The 23797-nt window shown below is 39.2% G+C and overlaps 1 protein-coding gene across 4 annotated transcripts in view; it reads right to left on the bottom strand.

Annotated features, from left to right (window-relative positions):
* APP (amyloid beta precursor protein) overlaps positions 1 to 23797 on the bottom strand; it is a 198231-nt gene that overhangs the window by 132608 nt on the left and 41826 nt on the right. For all 4 annotated transcript variants that reach the window (XM_059873139.1, XM_059873131.1, XM_059873121.1 and 1 more), the window contains exon 2: positions 16278 to 16445. In XM_059873139.1, coding sequence (XP_059729122.1) covers positions 16278 to 16445 — 168 coding nt within the window. The remainder of the gene's footprint in view (positions 1 to 16277; positions 16446 to 23797) is intronic.

Consider the following 23797-nt stretch of genomic DNA (forward strand, 5'->3'; position numbering starts at 1 on the left):
TCTGCACTACCTTTATTTTCTTACATTCTATCCCCCCCAGAAAAGTTCACAGAGAACTGTGTCCTGTGGGAAGGACCCCATGGCATAGCAAAAGAGACTCCTCTCCCTAAGCGAACTGAAGAAAGATTTATTTTTTTTTTTTAGAAGTGACAAACTGACTGAAAACCCCATGTTTTGCCTCCCTCCACTGAAAGTCAGAAGGAAAGAAGGGCTGGAGAAGGGAAAAGGTGTTCTTAAGGTGCACTTCAATTCTCATTATTATCTTTTAATTCCTTTTTTTTTTCCTTTATACATTTTAAAGTTTTGAGGCTATTTTGCCCTAAAGTGTTTCTTCCCAATCCTTACCTCAACTCATGAGCCCCTTTGGTCTTTTGTTTCCCATTCAAAAAAATGAATAATTTTTTTATTAAAATAAATGAAAAAAATCATTTATTGATTCTTCTTTGCTGCTCAACTACAGCAAAGGAGAATGAACAAATGATTTTTTCATGGGTCCGCTGGCATCTGGCCAGCATGAAACCCATGACAAAGGGTTGCCTCAGGCACTGTGGCACCAAATCAAGGAAGGTGGGACAGTGTAAGCAGCCAGAGAGCCTGGGTCTGGTTTCCTGGTTCTCCTGCAGGCAGCCATCCCTCCAACAGCACAGTTTGTGGAAGGAAGGGGAGGCATAGTGCTCTCCTGGCAGGAGCTCCTCAATCACATCAGTACAGGAAATGCCAGTGATCCACATAAGACAACTAATACACAAGGTGCTTAAACAAAATTCTGTTGGCTACTGCACCAGCATCCTGGGGACTGCAACAAAGGCTCAACTACCTGATGCCGATCTTCAGGAGCAATCCTTACTATTCTTTTAACAAAGCAAATATGAGAAGAAAAAAATAAAAAGAAGGGGGAAATAAACCCAAGAAAAATCCCTACAACAAACCCCCAAAGAGCTAAACAACATCTGACCTTTCTTTTTTGTGGTATTATCATAATGAAGATGAAATGCTGCATTTCACCTTAAGCATGATAGCTTTCAAAAAGGGCTGGCAGGGAAAGAAGCAGCTCTTGTGCCAGCAGTTTCTGCCCAAGGATGGGGTACCATTCTGAAGGCATGAAATAAAGAACGTAACCACTTCGCAAGAATCACTACATGCACGAAGTTATTATTCCCTTCTCCCCAGAATTTCAAAGAAAACATTAATAAAAGTGGGCTGTAATATGCAAATTTTAAATCATTAAATTACCTACCTGAATTACTTTCACAAACCTTACTAAAAGAAAGTTTCCACCTTTCTATAGAACAGAAACATAGTGGCTGAGTTGCTGGTTATGTTTGTTGAGGAAATCACAGTACAAAGTGAATCTAAGCTGTAGCAGAAAAATCCTTGAAAACATACCAGGAAAAACCTAATTGTTCTCTGTGGAAGTATTTCCAAGTTCCACTGCTTACAAAATTACCTATTTTATGTCAAAGTTGTCTTCGAGGCCATACAGAAACTGTCACAAAGTAAGAGGCTCATTATGATTTTTCATATTTTAATTAATTCATGCATTCTAGAGTTAACTGCAGATATAGCCAAAGGGTAATTTATTAATCTAAGAATCTAGATCCATTTGTATGCACGCCCCAAGAGACAAACAAGGCTGTGATTTCCTTTTTCATGAAATCAACTTCAGGCTCTCGTACCAAGAATGTGAAGTGGTATTACAAAGTCACCTTCTAAAACAGTGGTTGTACCCCATCATCTAGGACACAAGAAAACCATGCATGGTTTAGTCCAGTAGTGAAAGCTATACAGAAAAAGTTGGGGAAGTCTGCCAATTAAAATGGACTACCTGATATTCTAAAATAAAAGTTGACCTCAAAAGAAAAAAAAAAAAAGAAAAGAAAAAAAAAAAGAGAGAAAACTTGAAATATAATGCAAGAATTAAGAACAGAGCTATAGGGAGGGCATCTGCAGAAAACATTCAGAGCAGTAACTTCTCCTGTTTGTGAACTATATTCAGTGTCTTGTATTTCCATGTCTGTCAATGAAGATACCTACAAGTGACTACCTGAGCAGCTGTAAGATGACACTGCATTTTTCTTTCTTTATATACCAAATAGCAATGTTTTTTCATGGTTAGTGTTATTGTGAATGAGATACACATTATACAGACTATAGTTTTTACATTGAGAATATTTAGTGTCAGGAAAAATATATGATAAAAAATTCCCTTTTTAAAGAAATAAAATCAATCCTTCCTTGACAAATATTTAGAAACAGGGCAGTTATGCTGTTTAACACTCACTATGCCCGCTTTTTTTGTAAAATACACTTTTTTTTCCCCTGAATGGAAACATGCAGCAAAAAGTTCCTCTCTTTTGCTGCACTGCTGCATCAGACCCACCCCCCTTGGTTTATTTTCCAGCACTGAGAACAGGCCCACAGTTCACCTTTGCACTTCTTCAGCAAACCCCACTACTCACAGGCTCCAAGATGTGCACAGAGCATAGCAGAAGTTAGGGGCCAAAGGTTTTGGCTCATTTTTTTCCACTTACAGGTAAGAAACACTGCTGTAGAGCTGGCTACTGAACTTTGTACACATAAGGAAGGAGAAAGGTTCTGAGAGAAGCTCCCAACAACAAACTCACATAAGCATCAAGTCTCCATGTGCATGAAGTTGCCAGTCACCAGGCTGCCCATAGGCATCTCTGCACTTACCAGAAGCAGTTCAGAAGCCTGCAAATCTAAGAACATCCTCTCTTAGCGCTCTATTCCCCACCAAAAAAGAAGCTGAACATTTTCTTGCCAGCTCTCTTCCTCCAGCAGAATGTTCCCACACAGATGGCAAAACATTTTTTGAGACTTGGTACTGCATGCTCCACTGAAGTCAGTAGAAACCCTGTGATGCCTTAGGATTTAGCTTTAATATTTTTCAGATCCTGTACTGCTTTAGTGTGTAACTCTAAGACTCCATAGCCTATCAGCTGCTGTTCTCCCATTATCTTCAGACAAAACAATTTCTCTCTAGGCTTGGAACTCAAGGATACCTTATTGTCTCAGGCCCCGAAAAATATAAACAACAGGGAATTTGGGGATGGGGGGGGCACAAACTTGGAGTAAATTACTTCATTACCCGAAGCTGTAATTGGAGGATTAACCCCTGATATATAAATGGACCAAACTTTTATCTGTATGAAAAACTCGTGACCATCTTCCATCTTGGGTGTAGCTTCTCCGAGGCTTCTGACTTCCCAAGGTGTACCTATTGAAGGCCTTTAATAAATACCCCCTTTTACTCTCTTTATCTTGTCTAGCCTCTGTTCTAGGCAGCCACTCTAAGGCATCACCTGGCACCAATTTCTCTAACAGACAGATTCAATCCAACTCCAAGAAAACCTGAAGTATAAAAAATGTAATTTGTTTCCTCCTTCCACAAAAGGCCAGTCCCAAAAGGATTAGGATGGCTGCCAAATGGAGAAACCACTTCAAATTGCTCCCAGTGACTCAACTGACCACAGTGATGTCAATCCCTAGAGAACACACTCTTGGGGTGCAACAAAGTCCAATCACATCACATAAAACTTCAACACCAATTTATTTAAGATCTTATTCTCAGAAATGGGATATTAATTTACAACTGCTCAAAGGCACATTGAGCAAAAGGAACATCAGAATAAACTGAAATCCAAGTAAATTATGAATCTTCTGAGATGTGTTGGAACAGAGTAAGGACTGTAACACTGCACCGGCTTTCCAATATGCAAAGAGGCAACATGCCCATGAACATGTCCCTCTGCACTCTGCATCTTGCCAGCAGATATCCCAGCCTACTCACAGAATCATCAAGATAGCCAGTTCCTCAAAATCCAATCCAGAAAGAACTTTAATATTAAAAACAATTATGATAATTTATTGCATGTGTCTTTTTTTTTACTTTTGTTTCACAATAAGGCTGGCAAACAATACATTTAAATTAATATGATCTTTGGCACACTTTCTCCAACAAGAATTAAGTTCACTGAATTGGACTGAAGTAAATATAAATAAATCAAATATGACCATTCAAATCAAGGACTCCTGGACTGAAAGGATTTAGAAATTGCTGAATAAACCAAACAAGAAATCCTTAACATTCCATACTGCTTTGGCTCATCCTGGGAGAGAAACTGCCTCTCAGAACTGCACCTACACGTCTCTTGAAAATTTCAGAAACAAACAAAGAAAAAGCAGATAAATTTTAAATGCTCTTATCTTCAGGATTTTGTGTTGATGCAATCTTTTACTGTGCTCAGTGGCTTAGCAGTTCCTGTTGTTTAGTGGGGTAACTGAGATAAGCTTTACTTTAGTACTCATGAAAGTTAAATACCAAAGTTGAATGAAGTTCCTTCTCCAAAGATTAATCTAAGCAGCAAAAGTCAACGTAAGGATTGCAGAGATTTCTGTTTTTAATTTCCAGCACAATGCAAGCACTTTGGCACCACTTTGTTGCTGAAGCCTAGTGAAAAACACCAAGCTGACCCTTTGACAGTCTGAAAACCCATAAACCAGAAATTCTATGACACAGCTACACAACATGATAAATTATTTTGCAAATATCAAATCCATTTGTGCTATGAAAAAGGCAATATTTTAGTTTGCCAAGCAGCAACAAAGAATACTTATCTTAGAAACCAGCATGCAATATTGATGCTCCTCCTCTAACTCCAGCTGCAAAACCCTGGCAGAAACCAAAGCTACAGCAAAATCAGCAGCAATTGGGATTCTGCATTTGAGATGGAGGGTCCATATGCTTTTTCTCCAAATCTTTACAGCAGGTCTGTGGAATCTGTGGAACTGTTCAGCAACTGACCCAAAAAACCTAAATTTCAGATCAGATAATCGCTACAAGGATACTGAATCACATAAAATTTCTCAGACTTTCATTCACCTTTCAGTTCTTCTCTGTCTTTCCTGCTATCATCACTCTGCCTAAAAATACCAACCTTTTCCAAGTTCCTTTATTTTCACCTGCTTCTTCTCTCATTTTCTGCACAGATTCTGGTATTTTTGAATACATTTGTTCTCCGCTTATATTTTCTGCTGCCAAAATGAAATTGTAGATCCACATTTTCATCTCAGATTAACATGTGGCCTATTCTTCAGTACAGACTTGATTTGACATCTGTCTTTTTGACCTAATAATATTGGGACTTTTTCTGCTTTCAAATTGCTTATGTTGTCTTTTTCTATTGCCCAAGAAAGCTTGCTGGCAAAATTCAGAGATTAACAGCGTGTGTTCTTCTGAAAACACATAGAGCCAAGTGGCAGGAAGATGTAGTGCTTTTAGAAATATCTAAAAAGCTTCTCTTCACGAGCTGTTCAAAGACCATAGCACCCTCTGGTCAGCTGTCATGAGAAGAAGTCCTGCCCTCACACCTCCTCCAATATTACCAATCCAGCTCATCTGAGGAGAGGGTCAAAAAGGGTCTGTTTGCTGGGATTTGCTTTGTGCCATTTCAGTTCCCTAAACTTCCTTGCTGCAAGATCAGACATCTGCTAAAATTTAGCAGAGAAGAAATGAGAAGGAAGGAGAGAAGAAAACTGACTGTTTCTTCAACAGCATGTACTGCTTAGCTCAATGCTTGTGCCAAACTACTGCGTGGCATCTCTCCTGCTAAGAAACTCTTAAAAAATCAGCTTGCAAAATCTGACCATCTCAGATCTGGCTACAGATCCCAAGCTACAACAGCTCAAAACATATAAGCTGAAAGTCTGCAAAACCAGTATTATTCAGGAATTTCAAGCCTGGCTGAATATGGGAGACTCCTCAGTCCTCTATGTTGCTCCAAACTAGAGCAATATCTTTATGGAACAAAATTGCTAGGAACACATCATACTCAAGAGTGGCTCCAATCCAAGTGGCTCCAAAATATTCAAAGTCATCTTGCAGACTTAAGCAAGTAATTGTCTGTTAGCATATCCACAGATGTGCTGTCAGCAATAGCTTAAAATTAGTTTCCATGACAATCACCTCTAAAATACTAAAAAACATATTACCTGCAAAACTTTACAGAAGTTTGAGGAAACACTCATCAAAATCAATTTTTTTTTAAAGTTTGTAATTGGCTCAAACAAGGAAAGAAAAAAAATACTAAAGGATCTTTAGAGTGTGTTAAAACCTCAGAACCTGAATTTACAAGGAAGCCATTTACTGACCGCAGCTCTGGCAGAGATGTCTTCCCAGGCCAAGTGGAAACGAGTAATGAAGGGACAAATCAGATGTTTTATAAACACCTAATTATTACTGTTCTTCAAGAAAACCTGTGACTCAGGATAAGAATTAAAAAAATAAATTGCATTGGCTTGGAAACATTGTGTGATTTCTTCACACAGTTGGAATGGGACATCTTGAATAACATTACATTCCCATGGGATTAGCACTTTTCTAATCTACAATGAGACTTTTAGAAACTATGCTGGTAAAACAAACATTACATTGGATAATGTTGGATAATATTTCCTCACATCCAACATCCATGTTTCAATATTCATCTCTGGGCAGAAGAAAAAAAAAATCTAAACACAATATTTTCATTACTGTACAAATAAGTGTTCTTATTTTCTGTTCATATATGCAACAGCTATTGGCACTCACAAAATACAAAGCTGATGTTTAGGAGATACTGTGATGCATCTTCTAAACACTACAGTGTTTTTCTAGCAGAAGCTCCTCTCTCAGCTCAAGAGAAGGAACAGTTGCCCTTTCCATACAAGGATTCATAACAATTTGGAACAGTCTTAGGGACTTAAATCCAATGTTGGTTTTGGTTTCAGCACTAAGCCACATGCCTGTTATGGGTTGATGCTAGCCTGATGCCAGGCACCCACAAAAGCCACTCACTCACTTCCCCTGACTGCTGGACAGAGGGGAGAAAATTTAACAAAGGGTTTGTGGGTTTAGATAAGGTCTGAGAGAGAGATCACTCATTAAATACCAGCACAGGCAAAACAGGCTCAGCGTTGAGATAAAAGGTGAATTTATTACTAATGAAATCAGAGCAGGATAATGAGAAGTAAAATAAGCCCTTAGAAACACCTTCCCCCCTACCACACAGAAGGCAGAGAATGGGTGCTGTGGTCAATTCATCACCCATGGCTTGTCACACTGCTCAGGGAGAGGAGCTGTTCCCATGCTCTCCCATGGGAGAGTTCTCTCCTGACTTCTGCAATGTGAGTCCACCTCACAAACAACAGCTCTCTGGGAACTGCTGCAGCGTGAGTCCATCCCATGGAAACAGTCCTCCCAAAACTGCTGGGAGGGTCACTCTTCCACGGGGTACAGTCCTTCAAGGAGAGGCTGCTCCAGCATGGGAACAGGACCCCTCTCTCCAAGGGTCTCCCACAGGTTCACAGCATCCTCCCAGGCATCCACCTGCTCCAGTGGGGGCTTCTCCACGGGCTGCATCAGATCTCTACATCCCCATGGCTCTCCAAGGGGAGACAGCTGTTTCACCATGGTCCTCACCCCAGCTTGCAGGAATCTCAGCTCCAGCCCCTGGAGCACCTCCTCCCCATCCCTCTCCATTGACCTTGGTGTCTGCAGAGTTGCTTGTCTCACATATTCTCACTCTGCTCTTCTCTGACTAGAATTAAAACTGTGCCACAATCTTTGTTTTCCTTTCTTCTTAAATGAGTTATAACAGAAGCATTATCACCACTGGTAACTGGCCCAGCAGCATGTCCATCTTTGGAGTCATTAGGGTTTGGCCCTGACAGACATGGGTGAAAGCTTCTTGCAGCTTCTCACAGAAGCCACCTCTGTGCCCCCACCCACTACCAAAAACCAATGCAAAACCAATACAATGCCTTAAGAAGTCTAAAAAAATAATCTAAAAATTAAAAATCCTCACCTTTCATACTTTTCTGTTAGTAATTTGAAATAACATCCCTCCAGGAAAAATATTGTCCCACTCAAGCAAAAAAAAAAAAAAAAAAAAAAAAAAAAAAAAAAAAAAAAAAAAATTTGGCAGCTAAAATTCTGCTTAAACCATTAAAAACATCCTGTATACTTATAAGGGAAAAAGATGGATAAAACCATTAATAATTGGACAGATATTCTGAAACCTTTCCATGATTATAATTAATCCACAACTATCTAGAACAAGTTTTTGTAAGGAACACACATCTATAACAAAAAAAGATTATCAGTGGGATTTTTTATTAGCCAGAGGCATACAGTATTTGGAAAATTATAGCAGGCACTCAGTATAGTGCTATATAATCATTTTAATTGGATAAAGATTAACTGATGTATGAATTAGAAATTAGAAAGTAGCAGTTTTAAACTGCTTGGGAAAAAAATGAATGTCCCAGAAATCCAGAAATACTACCCCCATCCAACCTGGGGCCACTGCCCTGCTATGAATTCAAGCAAACGTACTTCCTGACAGCTTCAAAGCTATGGAAGGAGAGAAACTGTCTTTCCTTTTTTAATGTTTGCCTGCAGAAACAGCAACAAACTCTGTGAATAATGACCTTTTCCTTGCCAAGAGACCTCTGAACATGAACCCATTTCATGATCCAATCACTGCTCCTACTACAAGCTTCATACACTGGTATCGGGAAGCAATCACCACTTGTAGCCAGTATTTTTTGATTTCCATATCTTCCAAAGTAGATGAACGACAGTGAAATGGGAAAGGAAAAAAAAGAAAAAAAGAAACTTGCCTCCACACAAAACCCCCCAAAACAAATCAGAAGCCAATAACACTTCCACCACAAGAAAAAGCAAGGTAAGAAGATAATAACAAGGTAAGATTAAAACAATAACAAGCTATAGCACAGGAAAGCTATAAAGCCATCCACAAGGGATGGGGACAATAAAAAAAAAAAAAAAAAAAAAAAAAAAAAAAAAAAAAAAGGAACATGACACAAAGCTTGCCACCTATTCATACACATACAATCATGGACAGAGACTTGTGGAAGACCAGATGGAGATGAAGTCCCTAAACATTCAAAACTACTCAATCACCCAAACTCTGCAGGCAGCCTTCCAGGTCTCAGGAACACCATTCCCAGGAGGCATCACTCATCCATCTGCAGAGGTACACTTGCAGATGCTGGGGCTGTGGTTTCAGTGCCTTGAACTGGACACAAGTCTGACATTGCCAGGGCACAATTCCTGCATTATTCCATCTGTTGCCATTTACTGCTAAAATCTCTCCAAGAGCCACTTCTAGCACAGAAACCAGATCAAGGAACTGACCTTCTCTGAAAACATTCCCCTGAGAATAAAAACTGCATCACAGTGGAAAGTGCCAGGAGTTCAAGAGGATTCAGACTGATCTTGAACAAAAGTGGGATAGATCTGCACCAGACCATGTAAACATGGTCTCAAAAGGTGGATTAAAAAAAAATCAGAGAATTGCCCAGGTTGGAAGGTACCTTAAAGATCATCGTGTTCCAACCTCACTGGCCTTGGACACATCCAGGGATGGGACAGTCACAGTTTCTCTGGGCAACCTGTGCCAGTGCCTCACCACCCTCACATGTCTAATATAAATTTACTCTGTCAGTTTGGAACCACTCTCTTATCCTGTTACTACATGCTCTTGCAAATAGTTTCTCTATCCTCTTCAAAACGGCTGAAACATAACAGCTGTATATTTATAAGAGATTCTTCTTTACTTAGGGTAACCATCACACTTTTTGCCTATTATGTCTTCAGCTTATTATTTATTAAAGGAACAGCTGCTACCAGTCCATCTCAAAGTTACACAGTGAAAGACCGGGAGATGTGTGTGTACAGAAAATTGCAGACCATATACGATGAGAACTCTATGCAAGACAGAAAAGAGAATGTGAAATGCAGCAGTAAATGTCAGCTGTGTTGTCCCCACCATGGATATGGGAAAGGCAATGTCTCCACAGACCACATCCAACACTACACAGCCCTCTCAGAGGTATCTTGGGCCAGGAGTTGGGTCAGTTGAGCTTTGCTCCCTTGGCTGGGCATGCTGAGCATCTAGTGCAAGTGTGCCTGGTCTTTTTGTAACCTGAAGGAGCAAACCAAAGCACAGAACACAGACTGCTGACAATTATGAAGAGCTTTTTCTCAAGCATGTGCTAAATGGTCGTCTGCTAGCTCAGCTATGAACCAAACAAGGTAAGACAAGAAGGCATCCCTGCAAACAGCCACTGCATTCGTGTCTTTCAGAAGACAGAATAAACTACTGTACTCTTGGCACAAACATTATGCTGATGGAACCCACTGATTAAACTTGTCCATCATATCTGTGAAATTAAAAATTAATCTACAGGAAAATGGAGCATGGCAGTTTCATTAAATGCTGCAGTACATGTTTACCTAAATATTTATTTATACAAACAATCCTCATCCCTTTTCATCCTTTTTCCTCCCTCAGCCTCAAAGCAGAAGCACTCTGAAAAAGTCCTTATTTTTTCATTTCATTTCTTTTTGAGACAAGCAAAAGAAAATCAGTGCAGAGAAAACCAAGAGGGAAGATTTTTTTATTATCAGCAAAAGAAAGACAGGAATCATCTTGCAACATATGCTCCAAGTTTTATTAATCACTTGATTTGAAATATATTTCCATGGTAGCCTACACTCGGGGCTAAAAATCCCAGCCTTCTTTCTCAAGTAGTTGAGTATACTAAGGTTTACCTGCAGGATAAATATACCATCAGTAGTAATCCTCTATTTCCAAGCCAATCAAATTTAAGCACTGTCAGAGTAAACTAGTTCAACCTTTGCTGCAGATGAAAAGCTAAATAAAACCTAAGACCTCAATAATCAATGCAAAGAGTGCTAAGATACCATTCAGTCAAACTTTTAAGCATGACTGTACACGTCTCAGAATATACCAACACCCATTTCTGTTGAAAATGTCATTTGTTTTTAAGGACATTCTGTGCTGCCAAAAATCTGTGTTTCCCCTTTCATTAAATGGATGATTTTCTTCAGAGCTAAATTTATGGCTTTTTCAACTGCTGAATTTCAAGTAGAGCAGGTTTGAAATTAATTTTCACCTTCAATACTGTGGCTATTTGCTTTGATAAAATAGAAAGGGCACATTATGCAGCCTAGATAAAAACAACAATTTCTATTACAGTGAAAATGATAAGGTGGAGAGAAACCATTATCAAAGCAGTAAGACCATTGTCATTGTGTCTCAAATTTTCAGAAAAAAACTGGCCATACAATTTTTCTCTTTTCAAAAACCTTGTCATTCCTGGCAGTTTAACAAACTCTTTAGCAGGAAGACAAAGACCAGAGGGAAGGAACTGCTGCCATCAGTGCTGCCTGAAGTAAACCCCAGGACAAGAAGCACAGTAGGATTGTCAGATATGGTGACAAGAGGAAGCTAAGCAAGTAAATAAAAAAAGAGATGGGCCAGTCATCTGGTGGCCCTTTTGGCTCATGTACAAAACAGGGGACATCTGGGGATTATGGGCTAAGATAAAGTCAAAGCTTTAGTATGGTCATACCCCAGCTTGTACTGGGCCTGGCTAAAAGTGGTTTTTGGGTTTCACAAGAAACATACCTAAATATATGGCACAAAACCAGGGGATTTGAGAAAATGACAAGATAACAATTTCTGGAAGCATTATGGTTAAGGATCAGAAATGTCAACAGTGTTCTGTCAACAGTTATAATGAATTACCTATTACAGGAATTTACCCTACTATTTTCTGCTCCATGTACCACAAATATAATGATTAACAATGTAGTAACATGAATTTATAATTTTGTTATTTCTGGGGAGGATTCTTCTAATAAATACACACTGGCCACAAAATGGTCATGCATCCCAGTGATGTTTAAAAAGAAAGTGGACAGGTGTAATGACTTTACAAAAGAAACCAAGCAGTCATGAGATGCCAAGTGTAACACCTTCCAAAGCCAATATTCACTTTACATCTGAAAGCTACTCTGGATATCTAGCTAAAGATTGCAAAGCAAGCCAGCTGCTGATTACCAAGTGCACTAGATTTCCAAACTCCCAGGTTTAATTCATCCTCACAACATCCAGACCCAAACTTACTTTATTATAGTTGTGGTTTGGTCTTCCAGGAAAGGAAAAAAACAAACAGTTATATGCATACTTAAAATGGAATTAGGTATCTCCAAATGAAACTAAGTGGGGGGGAAAAAACCATGCATTAGACAAAATAATTTTTTGCCAGCTCTGACTGTTTTACAATTCATTTTGGACAGGGAATTCAACACAGATGGTAAAATAATTTCAGTCCTTCAAGGAACTCATGTATGCTAACTACTAGACATAAAATTCTGCACATAGTAGCTGCTCAAAATTGCTAATATAATAAATTTACACCATTATCTTCCATCTGAACACTCTCTCCCTTCACACAGGGAATGAAGCACACCTAAATTAACTTCCTACTCTGCATATTCAGTAACTCCAAAAGCGTGCTTTGACAAAGGGCAGGCTCCAGATGGGTTTTATGAACACTGTTCAGAAAACAGGAGCTGATTGACCTGCAAAAGCACCTTCCTATGACAATAATGTGTAGGTGGGGGCAGCCCAACTCCTCCCATAAAACAACAAAAGGCAAATCCAGGAACAGTGGTATGGGACACCAGCAACCATCCATAAGGAAGAAGCTTTTGCCAGGGGTAGCTATTGAGTAGTTGTGTAGTACGACAGGGTTTTCCCAAAATTCCTCTGAAACAGCTGGTGCTGCAGTGTCAGCAGCAGGACTCACTGACCAGTGGCTTGATCTGAAGTGTCATCTAGATCACTCAACATCTTAAGGATTCTGGCACACAGAGCTGTAAACCATCCAATTTTACATCAGTTCAGCATCTGCAGCACTTGCACTTGACAGCTGTTTGCAGATCAGGCCCACGCAGTTTTACTTCCAGTAACAGGTACAATCCATACAGCAGCATGCTAGCTAGTTTGACATTAAAAGAAACCACTACTAAATTGTACTTATCTATACACTACTTCATTCCACCCAAGAAAGTTTCATTTTGTGATATTTAAAAAACAAACCAACAAGAGAAGTCACCAGCTTACAATGAACACAAGAAAAATGTGGAGACATGATTCCAGTACCACTTCCTATGAGTTCAGTGTTAAACTGAAGTCAAGGAAGCTGGAAGGCAGCATTCAAGTATCTTTCATGTCCTTTCAAAAAAAGCAATCTACTGTCTGAGCTTTGCCATATTTAAACTGTGTGATGTGCTGTCCAAATACGAACTCTCATAGATGCACTGAGCTCCCACTCAAAAAAAGTAAAGCAAAACCAAGCAACATTAATCTTTAAAACATGTAGGTGGTTCTGCTTATTCCCTGTTCCTCCCTTCCTCCTCTGCAATGCTCCTCTACTGCTAGTTCCTGCCTCAAGACTTTAAAACCCACCTAAGCTGGCAGTGGACCACAAGGGGAAACAATGAGAATCTCAAGGTTCACATTATGTCTCTGCAGGAGAAATACAAGTCCTTCTATAGTCTATGCACCTCCTAGCCTTGTGCTCTGCCCACTACTCAGGCATCTAGCCTTGCTCTTTTAAAAGAAGAGTTAACAAGGAGGCAGAGAAACATATCTACTTGTAAATTTTGATGAAAGGACGGATGGTATTTTTAATTTTTGGAAAAATACCTTCAAGAAAGAAATCAGAGCCAGAGAATATGTGAAGTATCTTCTTCTTATTTTTTTTTAATTAACAGTGAACAGAGTTTCCTTATATATTAATTTTGTATTATTTTAGAGCCAAGGAGCCACAGAGCAAGATCACTGCACTTGCACATTGGGTTTCCACCCAAACAGCTCCTTTTGGTATGTCCCTCCTGGTCTTTCCCAAGCCAGAGGAAGAACTGGGTGCATGGGCTAACTCTACAGGTTTTACCACAGGAGTGCATCTCCCCTTACAATGCAGTCACTATCACAATGCCTGAAACAGTGCTCACAAGGGATCTGCAACAAAAACCAGATGGACAGATTTCTCAATAGATGTACAGGGTGGAAAATCCAACCCTTCCCTTGCTTGCTGTCACTTCAAGGTTCTGTTTAAATCTGGGTTAAAAAAAACCAGTTCCTCAGCAGATGGTACAAAGAGCTGCTGCTACAGCAAGAGTGGAGAAGCAAGAAAGCTGCCACAGAGCCAAGGAACATGAAGGCAGACACAGGAAGAGTACCTGCCTGCTGGATTAGCAGAGCATTTACACTCAGCCTCTGCCTAGAGCAAGAAGTGAAGCACACAGGAAGAAGCAGTCCTTCTTTTGGGGCAAATAAACAGCATTAAAGGAGAGAAAAGAAAGGAAGGAAAAGATCATGTTTGGCAAAAGCAATCAAAAAGAAGACTATTACTTGTGTACTATTCCAACACAAGAGGTACCACATCTCAGCCTTGCTACTTACTGCTTCCTGCTGATGGGAAAATGCAAATTTGTCCCATTCCCTGACAGCAAGTACTGTCTTGCAGCCAAACTAAACAGCAGAAAGCAAGGAAAATACCAGGCATATTTGGAATATCAACCACAATAACAAGGAATTCCCCAAAGCTAAGAAGCCAGTTTGAGTTGCATTTGCTAGCAATCCTCTACAAATTAATTTCTTTGGTAGAAGCCGGTGCTGTTATCCACCTCTTCCATTTCTCTTGTTGGGATCATAGGCAAGTTTAATAGCAAATTTCAAATAATATTTGCTATAAAATATTATTTAACATTGAATAAAAAATATTAAATAATAGCAAAGCATCAGTGCCATTCCCTAGCCAAAGCCAAAGCCCAGCATGCCACAGACCAGGTCAAAGGGGTGTGAGGAAGGAGGGAGGACCATGGGCAAGAGTTGCACAGAACAGGGAACTTCTTTCCGTGCTGCTGAGTTGCATCAGCTTCCATGTGGCTTTTTGTTTTCAATTGCTGTCAGCAGATCTGAACTTCCTAATGTTTGCTATCCATTTCTGAATTTATTACCAGCTTTCAAAAACCTGGGGCCCACGTGATTCCATCCCACCCCAAAACACCCGCTGGCAGTGACCCTTGCTGCCACATGCCCTTGCACCCCAGACCACCTTGTCCCTTCTCCACCAGCAGCCCATAGCAGCTGCACCGTGCATCTCAAGGGGGTGTGGGGGAAGGACACAGCAGGACATCAGCAGCTTCCAGAAAACAAACCAAAAGCCTTCTGGTGAGCATAGCAAGAAAAGATGGGAGGATGTTGCCAGATTCCCATGTTCAACACACCACAGCAGAACTGCTCACTTCAAGTTGGTGAAAGCATACTGCTTCACACAATTAACAGAGATTAACTAAAATCCAAAAAAAGTCCACCCCATTTTTAGGGAGTAGACCTGCCCGCACTTTGCCCCACAACAGGGCAGAACCCTGTAAGCCATACTTTTATCTGGAACTGGAGACACTCTAAAATCATGACAATCATCTAATACTAAGTTACTAAACTGTCAAGCACACAAAATAGGGCTTAATACACTGTAATTTAAGTATTTGCCTTTAAAATCCAAGTACCATAAGGTTTCTCCTCTGTTTCAATTATGAGAAAATTTCAGATTTGCAAAAAAAATCAGGTGCTGGAAATATGCAATAGCCCTCACTTAAAAAAATAAAAGAGGTGGCATGGTAAATTATTAAATGTAAGAACTAAGGTAACTTAAAGCATGCCCTTTTGTTCCACTGCATGAAATAACACATTTTCTTTTCAAATTGCCACACAATGCTACAAGGTTATTGTACTATCACATCACAGAGACAAAACAAAATTAGATCCACATGTTCTTAGGATATAAGCAAGTGGGTAAGATGTTTCTGCTCTCAAATATGAAATCAGTGATTGTGACTTCATCTGTAGGGGAAGCTTTTCTATTAAGAAACTCTGAATGGTTCTGTGTCCAGCACAGGCCATTAACTCTGCACTGCAAAAGTGCATTTCAGTGTCATGGCAGAACAACGGAAGTCATGCTCCAGCTGACCCTTCCAAATCAGCCTAAAAAGCTCAAGGGCATTTTAAATAACAAATTGCCACCTCAGCTTTATTCAAAACACTTTATAAGAAAGAAGTCCATTGCACATATACTATACAAAAACTATCCCCCAAGGGTAGAAGAGAGAGAAAATTTTCCAACAGTCCCAGTGACTCTCTCAGCAACCAATTCTGGAAGCTGTTTTAACAGGAGAGAACCTCTTCAGAAAGGACAAGAAGGCAATGGACCAAAAGAGGGAAGATTCCCTACAGACTGAGCTCTCCAGCACATGCCTGCACTTACGCTTTTGAAAGAGCAACCACCACACTTATTCCTGAGACAGCACTTACTTCCTGGCAGTACTGAAGAATTCCTTCTTTTGTCCCAATGCAGGTCTTGGTGCCAGAGGGGTCTGATTCCCACTTTCCATTCTGCACATTCATATGCATGTTGAGTTTGCCACAGAACATGGCAATCTGAGGTTCTGCCAGCAGCCCCGCATTTCCATCAGCAGGCACCTGGAAGGAGAAGGAAAGTTTTAGTCTCACATTTGACATTTCAGTCCACAGGAAGCAGCAACAGGTCAAGCAAGTCTAAGACAAACTCCAGACTCATCCACCTATTGCAGCAAAAACCAAAATTTTTTTATTCAGGGAGATGTGAGAAATATAAATGGGGTGTTCATAGAAATCCAGATTACAATAGTATAATTTTAAAGCTTAACTGTCGCAGTTGGCCCCCGGTAATAATTAGCATTGACTCCATTATTCACAGAAGGCTGATCAATCTCTTTATTATATTATTATTAAGAAACCCATTGCTTTTATAGACAGTTATGATACACAAGGACCTAATTGGACTACCAATCCAAACACCATCACCATTGGCTAATTAAGAAACCACCCTTGGGTAAACAAATCTCCATAACACATTCCACATGTTCACAGTACCAGGTGCAACAAGTGAAGATAAGAACTGTTTCTCATTTTCTCTGATCTTCTCACAGCCTTTTCCCAGGAAAATGTCTGGGAAAGTGATCTGTTGCTCTCTGTGACCAGAGAGCTGCTGCCACACTTAACCAAGTGCTTGTGGCCCAAAAGTGTCTTCTTACCAACTTGGGCTAAACAACGAGCACAGTCAGAGCACAGTTATAGAAGTTTAAGCTTCCAAATATAGCTGTTATAATGTGGGGGAGGGGTTTACTAACAACTAAATGAAAAAGTAACAAGTTTTTAGCAAAAGTTTCCTAAAAAACCTCACAGTGTATCCTTTTCCAGGCCCCTCGGTAGTTCATCTCCTTGTTGAGCACACTGGCTCTATTTTATCATGTCTTATGAAGGTGGTAGGTTAAAAGCAGCTTCCACCAAAGCTTCTCTTGGATTGAACCTCAAAATGCAGAGGGGCTGGGGAGGTTTAAAAATGGCCCTACTGAAGTTTTAGCTGACAGCCAAGAATTACAGAATATCATCTCCCCAACAAGCACTAAAATACCAGGCTCAAGACAGGTGCTTCTCCTCTTGAACCACAGATACTGCCCATGACACCAAAACCAAGCACTGCTGGGGCACAGAGACAGACATCAGAGGCACCCTCTGCACAGATTTAAATCTCTCCCACGGTACCACAGCACTGAAGACAAATCAAGAGCCAGCCTCTGAAGGTATAAGGTGAAAGGACTAGCTTTTTGTTTTACATCTGAGGAACAGAACAGGAGGAAAGAGAAACCTCCTCTCTGGGTTAGGTACCTCAAGAGACAAGTCTACAGCTCTCCAAAGGTCAGTTGGTCATATTCAAGGTGCAGCAGAGTATTCATTTCAGTTTAAATACCTATTTTTAACTTTCAATCTCTTAGTTAGAAGGCTTCTCAAGAGGAAAATTAAACGCATTTTAAAAATTCACAAAAAAGAGAAGAAACAGAATTATGGCATCATAGGAGATATGCAAACCTAGGATATTAGTTTGACTTTTTGTTTAAACACAAAGAAGATTTAATGACTTTTATATGCCCATAGTACTATAAAAAGCCCCAAAGTCCACACTAAGAAACACTTAGAGAGTGAACATCTAACTATCCACTGGATTTGCACTGAAAGTGAAAATGCCAAAATTAAACCAAGGTTTTGTTTGGGTTTTTTTTAAGAAAAAGGAGAGAACATTTCTTGTCCTGTTTTCATAAGAAGTTGACTTGTTACTGCAATTCAGCTAAAAAAAAAAAAAAAACCCAACAACAACAACAACAAAAAGACCTCACACACACACAAAAAAAAACCAAAAAAAAAAAAAAACCTCAAACCAAACAAAACCAAAAACCCAGACAGGAACACCTCAGCTGGCTGAGATTTCCCTTTACTATCTCTATTTTTCTTCTCCTGTGCAACAAGTACATTCTGTACAATTTAAGAGCCAACTATCACTGTTGTTCCACTGGGTAATTAGAGAATTTCCCAATAACTGGGATGACACCCTGTCTTGGCTTGCCTTGATCAGGAAAACTATCACATGCTTACTCCTTCTGATACCTTCGGAAACTTTGGAGAGCAACTCAAATGTAATACTTCTATAACAATCTGCAAAATATCCTCAAGTTAATTATTTTATTTTTCTTTATACATGTAACATAACCTTATAAAAATTTCAATAAAGATAGGAGTCATTCCACAGGTGACGTATGGATGAGAACTCTATATTCCCAGTCCACTCCTTCAGTTGAGATCTTTAGTAAATTAATAAAGCACACAGTAGTCCCACTGTGGCAGATTTTAGATTTTTTTTTTTTTACTCACAATCATAAATTAAAACAAAAGTATTTAGATCATAGAATCAAAGATTCATTTAGGTTGAAAGAGATTTTTAGATTGAGTCCAACTCTAAACCTAATACTGCAAAGTTTATACCAAACTAAAAGCCAAAAATAAAAGCTAAAATTTAGCTAACTAATATCAAGGGATCTCTATATGGTGCCAGTTCCTGATAACATAAAATCTCAGGAAATATTACTCATTTTAAGAAACATCGAACAGTGGTTTGATCATGAAGGGAACTGGACAGCAGTATTTTTGGGGAAAGGTGGGGAAATGTAGCACTTTCTGTAAAACACATACACTTACAAAGATTAAAAACTCAAAAAAAAGCAGGAAACTAAACCAAAACTTACACAGTGATAAGTTAGTATGTGATTTGTCCCACACATACTAACATACATTTTAAACATGTGAATGAATTAATCACTAGTCACATCAAGGGTATATCCAGCTAAAATATGTGAGCTGGTGACGAATTTTATGCATGATTTAAGTTTTCTTCATAACCAATGGTTTCATTCATTTACATTCCTATCATCACAAGAAAGAAATATCAGCATTACAGTGCAATTAGATACTCTAGAGCAGCAATCTACACTGATGAGCAGCTTCTATAGAAGGAATGCTCAGTAACATAAAGCTACAGTCCAGTTTGTTATAACACCTGTAGTGGCAAATCCCTCCTTGACTAATCCTAAAGCTCTTAGGCAGACTAGTCTCCCAAAGAATAATCCATGGGACACAAATTACATTAACAGCAGCTATTTACTTTATTAGTATTCTGCAAAAGCAAAAACTCGAAGCATATTAATGGAATTGTAATCACATCATATTTTTTCTTGTTTGCATATGACTGTGAGCTAGCAGCATGGCTTTTTTTCCTGCTTCTTAGCAAATCATTAAATAACAGATCAATTAGCACAGCATCTCCAGGTAACTTCAAATGTTATGCTCAGGTTTTGTCAGTATATCCAGTTTTCAAAGACCAAGTAAGAACACTACTCATCACTTCCACAAGACATCTGTAATATGATTTCTGTAATGTGAACTACATAAATTTGAAAAATGGCATGTACAGGACTCTGAAAAAATTATCTCAATTGATGGTGCACTATTTAGATCTCGACATTAGTGTACTACATCACAAGACATTCAAGCATCAGCCCGATATCTTTTCATATAGAAAATAAAATTATTGATTTTTATAAGTGTAAGGGTACAAGTTCTGAAAGAAAGGTTCCATGGCTGTGGTAAATGCTCACGACAGGTTCTCCCTTAAAGAATTCCAGCACATCAGACGTCTGTCTTCCAGTTTCAAGACTCATTTTACCTCCAGCTGAGTGCATGTCCTGGTTTAGGGCAAATTTGGGAGAAAACCTCCAAAGGGCTCCCCCCCCAGAAAGCAAATCCACACAGTCCCTCCCCACAATGAGTCCGGGAAGGATTTCCTCAGAGAGAAATGGAACAAACCTGTTTATTTAACAGGCAAAGAACTCCCCAGCACAAAAAATGAACACTACCAGATGACATAACTCATTCACCACTCCGAAGAGATGACAAATTCAGAAAGTCTCTCCCGTGGGTGCTCACTCTTTTATCAGTCCCTCCGGCACTGGCAATGGCCGCTGCCCAGATGGTTCCAAGAAAAGGAAAAGAAAAAAAAACAGTCCAGGGAAAACTTCTCTGCCTCAGCTAGCTAAACTAACTAAAAAACAACAGAGCATGCTGTTCTGCCCCGTCCATGCCCAGACACCACAGTGGAGGAGTGAGAGCAGGCTGATAACAAACTCAGTGATTCTTCTTCTCCCCATCTTTGCTCTCAGAGCCAGTCTTGAAGTCACAGAATATAATATCCAGCACAAACAAAACACCCAACTGGGGATACAAGCATCATAAAGTCACCCTAGGACAATGTATCTTCCTGCACCATGTTCTCACACATTTCCTTCTTACAAGCAGATAAATGATGAAGTGTTTAAATCATTGTTTTAAAGAAAACAAATTCAAAATACCTTTCAAGGACAAGCTTTCAGTATTTTGCATACTCTCACAGGTGGGGATATCAGAGAAAAAAAAAACCTAACCAACACTAAAGACTGAAATCAGAAGACAACTCTGTACAGTGAAGCACACTGGGTGTGTAACTGCTCTGGATCTGGAAAGAAGAGGGACATAATTCAGTGTTTTCTCCTCAGATTGGTCAGTTTAGGACAAAACAAGGTCAGTCTTAGCAAGGCCACCTGAAAATGGCATCATGTAATTACTGAAGCCTGTCTTTATAAAGTAGGTGTTTCATAGTATTTTTCTGTTTGTTTTTAGAGAAAATAGTCATTACAAGTATTTATTTCATGTCAAAATATTGAATTACATACAATACAGGGAAAAAAAGAAATCATGTAAGCATTAGGAAACTAAGATGTAGGGAAGCTGTTTCCTTTCCATGCTAAGAGGTAGTAGAGATGCCTTTGCTTTCCTGTCTTTCAGGTCTGGCGATTTAACACATTAATTTGAGGAGAGATGCACATCCACATGGCATGCTGGATGCCATTTATGCCATGTCTGAGACACTCAAAAAGGATTTTGATAGCAGAGTACAGAGGACTGAAAGAATTTTATCGAATTGCAAAACTATAAGGAATACCTTATGTTAATAGAAGTGTGTGGAGTTTTTTAGCTCACTGCCACTCCATCATAATATCAAAAAGCCTCTTCCTGTCAAGCACTATCATTACTTAAGACAGAAAGCATAGCACTCTCCCTGCCTCCACTCTCTATCATTGTCTTCTGCAGTTACAAAGACAATTAGTATATTTGCAAATTGCAATTCATAATCCCTATTTAACCAACAAGTGTTGGCTTTTTTTCACAATTCAGGTTATAGTCAGAAAACACTGGCTGCAAGGCTTTACCCTTAAGAGATTTTCCATCGACGAACTAAAGTAACACCACTTCAGATAGCTCTGCTATTAACTTATAATTAAGAACTACAACATAATATGGAAATAAGCATCACACCTTCTATGTGCTGTTATTAACCATTGAAACATCTAAAGCTATTCCCCAGAAGTCCCTCAGACAGCTTCTGTGATTTATATTGCTTTATTCTGCAAATACTAACCTGAAGCCACTTTTATAAAGATCCATAGTGTACTTAATTTGCAATAAATACTTAATTTGCAATTACTTTCAAGGAGAGAACATTCAGTAGCAACCTTCATAACTACAACTCACTCAAGAACAACAACTGTCCTCCTTAGTTTAGGAGATAACTAAAATAATCCCTCCCTGATTTTAATTTTTAATGCTAAAACCAGTTGAAACCTCCAACCAAGAAGTCAGTGACTAGTTTTAAGGTTTAACAACAGTAAAACTGGTTCAAATAATGTGAATAATTAAGCATATCCGATAATAACATATCACCCTTCCAACCCCTGGCTGCGCTTTCTCCAAACTTTTATACCATATTTGGGTTGAAATCTCAGGTTTCTCATTAACTTAAGCAGCATCAATTTGCATACATGGCACTTTACTTCCTCTATGACAATTAACAAAAGAAAATAAATTCTGTCTTTGAAGTGGGGCCACTCATAACTCTTTTTCCTATAAAGAGTAGAGGTAAAAATAGAATGAAAGGATAAAAATAGAATAACAGGATTCTCTGTTTGCCTTACACATTCAGTGAGCAAAACATAACACAGAGACTTGTTATTCGCAGTGAAAAGACCAGTTTTTTTTTTAACTGAACTGTCTTGTCTGCTGTACCCTAGAAGTGAAGATTGTTGCTCAGTTCTAGAAGTCTATGTTTCAAACTGGGCAAATGCCATGCAAATACAGGCTTATGTCACCAGACACAAATCCATGGTTTCTTGCCCATCAGTTAGCCATCAACTTTGGCAGACTGTAATCGGTTACACTCTGCTCTAGACATCTTATTTAAGCCATAAAGTATTTCTCCTCCTAGCTCTGTTAAGGATCTTCTCAGAACACAAATACTTTAAAGACTATTTGTATTTAAAAACCTGCACATGTAGATTCACAACAAAAAAATCTCCTTTCTTAAAAATGCGATCAGAACAAAAAAAAATTAAAAAATAAGACACCTAAATTAGAAAAGGAGGAAATATCAAATTATCGTCTCGTCACATTTAGGATGTCTGTTTGTCAAAACCAAGGAAAATTTTCCATCTCCTCACTTTTGTTTAGAGATGAAAAAGACTAAGAGGTTGTCAAAATCAACATGAATAACTTAGAAACATGTTTTATTGTATAATGTTCACGCAGAAACAGCAGCAGCAATTACTGTTGTCAACAGTGTACAGAAATAGGTCAGAAAAACATTCTACTAATTACACAGGTAAATTGCTCAGTACAGTTGCTCCTCCTGGAAGACAAACATTTATCACAACAGTCACAGAAAGAACCACCTTCCTAAGCTGCAAAAACCCTGTGAGCATCCGTAGCTAATTAACAAAAAGCCATCATCTAAAATTTGGTTGAGAAAGAAAAAGCAGCTGGAAAACTAGAGAAGTTTATTTGGCCTGACTATAACCTCTGTAACCCAACTGCAAATATCTGTGCACTGTCATCTTGGCCTGCTTCATAAACAATGATGCCAGAATGCATCACAACAGTGCAATGCCTACATCACCACAGCAGCTCAAGGATCAACTAACTGCTCCACAAATCAATTAAAAGCAAGTTTTCCCTCAAGCCTGCAGAGGAAAATATAATATTCTCAAAACTATCTTCTGGCAGCCAACCATTCTCCTCACCCACATCCTTCACAAGGTCCTGAGAAATAGGTTGTATTTATTCCATACATTCCATACATCTCAGTTTTAGTGCTTCCCGCAGGTCACGTTCCAAGTACTTGCAGAACAACACCCCAACCCAGCCCCAGACATTTGTTTACTCTGAAATCAAGTATTATAATCAAACCAAAAAATATGCCAGCACTAAGCACTGAGTTCACAAGGCTATCTTGTGGAGCAACGGTGAACTGAGAGCTCCCCTCCCCAAAGACCTGAGTGAACCAGCAACCAAGTGCATACAAGAGATATTTATCGGAC

This window comes from Haemorhous mexicanus, chromosome 2 (assembly GCF_027477595.1).
Source record: "Haemorhous mexicanus isolate bHaeMex1 chromosome 2, bHaeMex1.pri, whole genome shotgun sequence".
Classification (NCBI taxonomy): Eukaryota; Metazoa; Chordata; class Aves; order Passeriformes; family Fringillidae; genus Haemorhous; species Haemorhous mexicanus.